Raw genomic sequence first — 7,855 nt, forward strand, 5'->3', positions numbered from 1 at the left:
CACCCCCAGGAGAGGGTGCAAGATGCTGACTGCAGCATCACCGGGCAGGAAACAAATGGAAACACGGGTCCCACTGACGTCAGAGTTGGGGACCCTCTTGGAGTTTTCTGCCTCCACTGTTGAGCTCCACCTACAGAGCCAGCATCATAAGTCAAAGGAGCACCAACATCGGGTAGAAGGTCTCGGCCTGAGGGTGTGTTTCCAGATGCAAAATGGAAACTATTCCAGCTGTTCGTCTGCTCTGGGGCCTGGACTGGAGGTCAGTGGGGTGGTGTTCTTGCTATCTTTCAGCTCTCGGAACACCCTCACCCAAAAGGGGCTGATGCCTTCCCCTTCTGACCTCCCCTCCCCCAGATGCTGCCCCCTAGCCTGAGTCATGGCCCTGACTGGGACCTCTTGGCTCTGTGGGGCACCTGAAGGCCACCTGTTCTCTACCTGCTCGGTTAGCTGAATCCTCAGCATGGGCAGCTATGTCTCTCTGCAGAAGCCAAGACAGTGTGTTTCCTTCCCTAGTTCTGCCTTGGCCCATCCTTAACTTTTTCCTAAAATTCACCTTTCACTTACTTTTGAGATGCTGTTTGCCAATAATTATCAGAATTGAACTTAAGAATCTCTAAATAACTCTAATACATGAAATCACTTGTTCACGTGTCACAAAATTCAAATTTCTCTGGAGTGTTTCACCACAAGTTCAGTAAGTACTTGGGAGCACCTGCTCTGTGCTCTAGGGATGTACATATCCATCACTGACCTCTTGCCTTGTCCAGAAACAGTGCTGAGCACAAGGCAAACATTGTATCACTAAATCCTTGGCAACCCTGAGAAGTGAATATCTGGAGTCTTCTCAAGGGAGGAAACTGAGGCTCAGAGAGGTTAAGTAACTTTCTAAAGGTCACAAACCCTTGCACCTGCAGCAGATTTTGGACCCCAGTCCATCAACTGTCAAAGCCCAGGCTCTTAACTACCTCATGCCCTGCCCTGGGGCACTTCGAGGGTAAAAAATTGGAAACCAGGGTGGACTAAATGCAGCTCCTGCCTGGAGAAGAGGGGAAGATCAACATTTCATTTCCATGCAGCTCTGGAATAATTTGACTCCATCAAACCAGCACCTGCCTGAATCAGCAAGGACACCGAGACCACAGGGATAAAAACAAAGTTGTAAAACTGCCAGCTGCCCTCACCTGGGTGTGGCACCCCAGGGAAAGACTAGGTGCCAGGGAGATGGTGGCTCCCGCACTAGGGACAGGCTATGCCAGGGAGACAGGCTTCTAGGAGGCACCACAGGAGCCTCACATCTGTGCTTAAGAATCTGGGGTGCCTGCCCCTGCCGTGAAGGAAGGAAACCTTGGGAGTGCTGCCCAAGACTCCACGTCCCCACTCTCTACCTAGAGCTCTCCCAGGAGGGGCTGCTGCCTACCTGGCTGGCTCTGCTTCCCTTTCCAAGCTGACAGCAAGCTTGGAGGGTCCTTCGGCCACAGACCCCATCCATACAGGGCCAGGCAGAATCATCCTTCCCTCAATCAGAGAATACTGACAAGTACCCGCGATGTGCTGCGGGGCACTGGGCTTACAGCAGTGACCGAGGCGGACAACCGTCACTGGCCTCACACAGTCTGACACTCCAGTCTCATGTCATAACATGAGGGCTTGCAGATAGGAGCTGCCCCGGAGAGGGCCATTTTAAAGAGGGCTCTTGGTGACCCCCAAAATGAGGAACTGATTGTAAGGTCACTGTCTCTGGGAAAGAATGACAAGATGGAGTGGGGCCCCAAATTCCAGCAGAAGTTAGGTCTCAAAGTGTGAGTAAGGCCTGCAAACTTGCTCCTGGGAAATGAACTAGTTCCCAGGCCAGCCTCCTCACCCCAGCTCTGCTGCTGTTAGCCATGAGGGACTGCTGACTGTATTCATTCATGGAGGAATATATATGTTTATCATATGTGAAGGCCTGGCATTTATTAAGCCACCAACTGAAAAGTAAAGCTGGCTGTCAACTTCACTTTTATAAACCCAAAAGGCTATGTAGCACTTGACAGTTTACAAGGTATCTGTATATTGTTTCAGCCTTAGGTAGACACTGCTGGTGACCTGAGTCCCAGATCCTCAGTTCCATGCATCCGCTGCATGGCTTCCCACTTTTCTACTTGAGAACATTTTCTGAATCTAGAGCCCATGGCAACCACACACAGGGGCAGGGAAGTTCATGCCTCAAGGAGTGTCACATTCTCCCAAACTGGTGGCAACAACACGCCCCATTCCACATGCTCTTTTTTTTTTTTTTTAGGTGTTTTACATATTTATTTGTTTCTTTCGGCTGTGTTGGGTTCTTCTCTGCAGTGCACCAACTTCTCTAGTTGCTACATGCAGGCTCTAGAGCACACCTGGGCTCAGTATTTGTGGAGTATGTGCTTAATTGCAGTATGTGGGATCGTGGTTCACCAATCAGGGATTGAACTCAGGCCCCCTGCATTGGGAGCATGGAGTCTTAGCCACTGGACCACCAGGGAAGTCACTCCACATGCTCTTTTAACAGTGTGACTTTAACACTCCTCCCTTGGATAGGTGGGCTATGTTCATGTCCCTTGAATCTGGGAGAGCTTGTAACCATGGCAGAAGAGATGTTACGTAGCTCCCGAGGCAAGGTCATGAGGAAATACAGCTGCCATCTGGTTTCCTTGGGATGCATGCACCTAGAATCCAGTTGCCATGCTGTGAGGAAGCCTAACCAGCCCACATGGACAGACCACACAGAGAGGCCACCTGTAGGTTCTGGCCAACAGTTCAACTGAGGCCCTGGGCAATAGCCAGCCTCAGCTGCCAGATGTGAGAGAACCAGTGAGCCTCCAATGATGCCAGCTCCCAGCTGTCAAGTCACCCTCAGCCTGCACGCCTACCCAGCAGAGGCTCAGACACTGTGGAGCAGAGGCAGATCATTTCTGCTGTGCCCTTTCCAAAGTCCTTATCCACAGACTCACCTACACAGTAAAATGGCAGTTGTTCAATACTACAGAGTTCGGGTGGTTTTTAACACAGGGATAGAAGCTGGAAAAGGGAGCAAACAACGAAGAACAGCAGCTTTTGTATAAATGTTCCAGCCTCCTGTTTCCTGGGCAGATAATTCTGGGAGGCCTTATGGAAGGGCTAGGTGGGAACACGACCCTATTAACTTAAGGCAGTTACCTGGATTCCTCTCCCTTCATTGGATTTCCTCTTTCCTGGTCATACTTGCCCCTGCTCCCTCTCCTTGCTGCTTGGGGTCACTTCCTAAACAATCTATCTACAGACAAGTCCTGTCTAAGACCCTGCCCTCTCAAAAATACAGCTACAACTAGCCTTATGTCTGCCCTAGAAGCAGTTTCGTCCCCATTCCCATTTTGCAGATGAGAAAACTGAGGCACAGAGAGGTGACGGACTTGCTCCAGGCCGTACGAAGAGTAAGAGGCAGGGTCAGGATAAGGATCCAGGCCTCTCACTCTGGATGCAGCTAAGGAATTACGAGTGAGGGCAAGCAGGCTAGAGAAGCTCTCAGAAATTTTGCAAAAGTTGTTCTCAGAGACATGGTGGTTGAAAGGATGTCTTGCAATTTACTCAGTTGAACTCCTGACCTCATTTACAGTGTCAGATGAAAAGCAAACAGCAGACCCATGGGCCACCAGACAGAGACCACACCCAGGAAGCCCCATGCATCTTACCAGCCCCAGGTCAGGAGCACTTCTCAGGTCCAGTCTCATTTCAAGATCATATGATTCAAAAGCATTCCTTTTTATAGCATTAAATAGATTGGTTTTTAAAAATACATTTATTTATTTGTTCAACTGAATCAGGTCTTAGTTGCAGCAGCTGGAATCTTTGTTGCGGCACGTGGGCTTAGGTGTCCTAAGGCATGTGGGATCTTAGTTCCCTGACGAGGGATCGAACCTGAGTTTCCTGCATTGGAAGATGGATTCTTCACCACTGGACCACCAGTGAAGTTCCTCAATTAGATTGTCTATTAGTAAATTTAAGTTTCACAATTCAAAACTTACTCCAAAGATCAGCATGAAGATGTTCTTTCAACAAGTTTCTAGGAAATCTGTTTATCAAGTACTTAACTATAAGTCAGGTACTGTCCTAAGCACACTAACCTATTAGGAATCATCCTTATTCACAAACGAGGAAACTAAGGCACAGAGAAATCAAGTGACTTGCCCAAGGTCACACAGTTTGCAAATGACAGAGTAAACAGTAAAATGAGCAAATGGTAAAAGTGTAAATGACAGAACACTGACCAGTTTGGTCAGCCTCTGAGAGCCTGAGCTGGAAGCAAAGGTCATAGAACCACACAGAAGGAAGGAGCCAGGGGCATAAACTCAAGGGCTCGCGAGGTGTGAAGGGGGCTGCTGTGGACTAAGGGAGCCAGCTCCCTGGACCTGGCAGTCTGCCACCCTAACTAGTCCAACAGTGTCACTCTGTGGATGAGGAACTAAGACTCAGAAAGGAACATGCCAAGGAACACAGCTCCTGAGAGGCTAGGAACAGACCCCAGACTCTTTGTCTGCACTCTACATCCTTCACAGAATGGAGACCCCTGGCTCAAGAAGGGCAAGTGGGAGGTGTTTTAGATTTGAAGACCCAAGGCAGGTGCTAGGCAAGGGGCTCTGGCCAAGAGGAGTCAGGGATTAGCATGTGACTGGGATAGGAGGACAGGCTGCCCTTTAAGGTTTGGTTTGAATATAGAACCAGCAAAGGCAGTGTTCTTCGCAAGCCGAGAGGCACATCCTTTCGCTGAGATGCCAGTCCTTGGTGAACTGCTTATTGTCCTTAGAAGGCTGTCACCTTGCTCAGGGAATTTCCAGAAGCCTGAACCTATTGATGTCTCCCTTGCCATCGCCCTCTTCTGGACACTCTCAGCATTGGCATGGATGAGGGAGAGGTCAGGGGGTTGGGAGGACACACGATGGCTGTGGAGGATGCGGGAAGCTGGCTGAAACCTACTTTCCTAGCCCTGCCCGCCCATCCCATCCCATCTGGGAAGAGTCGCAGAACATGCATGCCCTGGTTATCTAGCAATTTCTCTAAAATTATTGGAGAAAAATGAGGCCCCAAGCTGCCTTAGTGTTATTCCACAAAGCCGAGACCAGCAGCTGGAGAGCTCCCAGACAAGACCTGTATCTCTTTCACCCAGATTCACAGAGCCCAGATCAGCACTCAGCATCCTAGAGGCTCTCGATACCTTCCCCAGCACACTGACTGCTACCCCAGTCCAGGCCCACACCGCCTCCCACAGGCCCCTGGTTCACATCCAGTAAAATCCAGGATCTGACAGGTGCAGGTGATGGCTGGTGGCTGATCCACTCCATTTAGCCCCCCTCCCAGTTTTGCATCCTGAGTGCCTTTCTTCTCAGGCAAGGCCACCATTCACTGCTCCAGAGGCTCTTCAAGCCTGGTTGGGACCTAGGTCCAGTGAGAAATGGAGAACCTGTCAGGACATGCTACCTGTGGATGTCCTCTCAAATTACCCAGGGATCAACTCTTTGTCCTCCTTCCAACTCAGAAATCCCACAAGGTCCAGCAATGGACTGTTATTCTGGAGAAATCTTCCTTCAGGGTAAGACCAGGCTCTCAAGCCTGGTATGATCGGCACCCTCCACAAGATTCTCAAGTCTTACACTCTCCCAGGTTCTCTGGCCTCCGAGTACCCTGGTCTGCCCCAGATTTCACCGACTTCTGACCTCTCCAACCCAGAGCCTAGACTACACTGGCTGCAGTAACAACAACACAAGCAGTGTCTTCATCATTATTCCATGTGCAGAGAATTTCCCCATAAATTATCTGAGACCTCCGACAATTACTGTCCCCAGTGCAGAAGAGAAAACTCAGCCTACTAGAGGGAGACTGAGACTCTCCAGGGAGTGAGGGGACGGGGCCCACACTGGCCCACAGCACGCCCTCATTCAACAGAAGTAAAGCACCTTGCCCTTCTGCGCGTGGAGGATGCGAGCTTCCTTTGGTCCGCTCGTCTCTGCCGGCCGCCCACAGAACCAGCCGGACCCTGCCCAGAGATAAACACCTCTACCCGTGGCCCCGGGCCAGGAGCTGCTCGGCGGGCTTCAGACCAACCCTCTCTGGGGAGTGTGAGCACCCCTCGGTTCCAGCTGGGAACTGCCCCAGACCCACGGCTTTCTTTGGAACATGCGCTCGGGCTTTGCAGCGGCTGAAGCCGCTATCCTTGGGACACACGAGCCCCTAGCGGGAAACTGGAGCTGCAGCGCCCGGGCCGCGATTAGAGCCAGAAAGACCCGCGCGTCCTGGGGCGCGGCTTCCTGTCCGGATTAGAGCACCTGACGGCTTCCATCTCTGCCCGCCCAGGACGACCCCCAGCCGCGACCACAGAGCAGGCTACGCGGAAGTCTGCAGCAACTCGAGTCCTGCTCATTCTCCATCGGCTACCGCTTTCCTTTTGCCTGCTGTGAAGCTTTTCGCTTTTTAAACTCTCTTCCCAAGAGTAACCACAAGATCTTGGGAAACTTTGCGTGAAACTTACAAATGCCATGAAATCGGAGCTCAGACTCCGTCTGAGCCTGGGAACGCCGCGCCCAGCCCGGTTCCCGCCCCTCTGCTCCAGCTCAGCGCGTCCGGCGGTGGCCCGTGGTGACCACCTGGCTGTCAGGCGACCCGGGGGCCCGCCCCAGCCCCTGGGCGCCCTCTCGGCCTCGGACACTTTGGGAACATTCCCGCGGCCGCCACCCGGTGCGCGCCGCACACCAGGGGCCAGGACGTCCCAGCCGGAGAGGTATTTAAGCAGTCCCTCTGGGGCATTGTTTTCCCGGGGAGTCCGGGGAATCTCAGCGGAGGGGAAGGGTGACCCGCCCCCACAGACTGCCGCGCTGGCTTGCCCACTACCTCGTTTGCATTTCAAAGGCAAACTTCTGCCGGACTTCCCCGGCTGCGGCACCTACCGGCTTTGCACGGGTCATGGTAATGCTCCAGCAGCTGCTCCGCGCTCTCCTCGCCTTCCAGCGCCGAGGAGTCCCAGGTGGCGTCCCCGAGCCCCCCGGCGTCGCGGGGCAGCGGCAGCAGCAGTAGCAAGAGAGGCAGCAGCAATGGCACAAGGGCCCCGAGCGCAGTCACACGGGGCATGGTTGCGAGCGGCCGGCCAAGACCGAGGGAGCTGAGTGCACCGAAAGCAGGACTCTCGGGCGAGGGACCGCGTACAGAGTCGGGTCGGCGGCAACCCGGCACGGCGATTACGCGCGGCTGCCGGGCATGGCTCAGGCGCGGAACCCCCAGAGCGCGGCGTCCCGGTCCGCGTCCGCGCGCCTAGGAAGCCGCTGCTCGGAGCTACTTGCTCGGCGGCCGAGGCTGCGGCGGCTGCGACTGTGGCAGTGGTTGGAGCAGTGGCCGCTCCGCCCCTCTCCACCCGGGCTGGACCGCACAACCCTCGCCAGGGGCCCCGGGCAGCCAATCACTCGGGCGCCCGAGGCGAGGCCCCTCCTCTTCCCGGCACCTCCGCAACTTCGGAGGAAGGGGAGTGAGGTGCAGATGCTGAAGGCAAGGACCCGGAGCCCGCCGAGCTCCCACCGAGCCTAGGGCGCCCTTCTCTGGGTGTTACAGCGCCTCTGGCCCACCCTCCCTTCAACGCTGCTCCTGAAGATCAAGGCTGGACTTCCCGCCTTGCTTTATTCTCAAAATTCACTTTACAACTCCCGGGTGCACACGTGGGTGAAGACAGGAGGTAGTGGCTAGAGCTCTGAGCGCCGGACCAGAAACCCAATGCGAGCGATCCCCATTACCAGCTCGCTATGTGCTTTTGGAGAATCATTTCCCTGTAGGGATGAAGGGAATCTTCTCTTTGGGTCTTTTTTGGCGCAGGAAAAAA

At 53.7% G+C, this 7,855-nt stretch overlaps 1 protein-coding gene across 2 annotated transcripts in view; it reads right to left on the minus strand.

The window, feature by feature from the left end:
• Nucleotides 1-7,369, minus strand: part of TLL2 (tolloid like 2) — a 136,173-nt gene extending 128,804 nt beyond the window's left edge. For both annotated transcript variants that reach the window (XM_043925984.1, XM_043925982.1), the window contains exon 1: nt 6,936-7,369. In XM_043925984.1, the coding sequence (XP_043781919.1) occupies nt 6,936-7,116 (181 nt within the window). In that variant the 5' untranslated portion in view covers nt 7,117-7,369. The remainder of the gene's footprint in view (nt 1-6,935) is intronic.
• Between the last annotated feature and the right edge of the window lie 486 nt (nt 7,370-7,855).

This window comes from Cervus elaphus, chromosome 15 (genome assembly GCF_910594005.1).
Source record: "Cervus elaphus chromosome 15, mCerEla1.1, whole genome shotgun sequence".
In the NCBI taxonomy this organism is placed as follows: domain Eukaryota; kingdom Metazoa; phylum Chordata; class Mammalia; order Artiodactyla; family Cervidae; genus Cervus; species Cervus elaphus.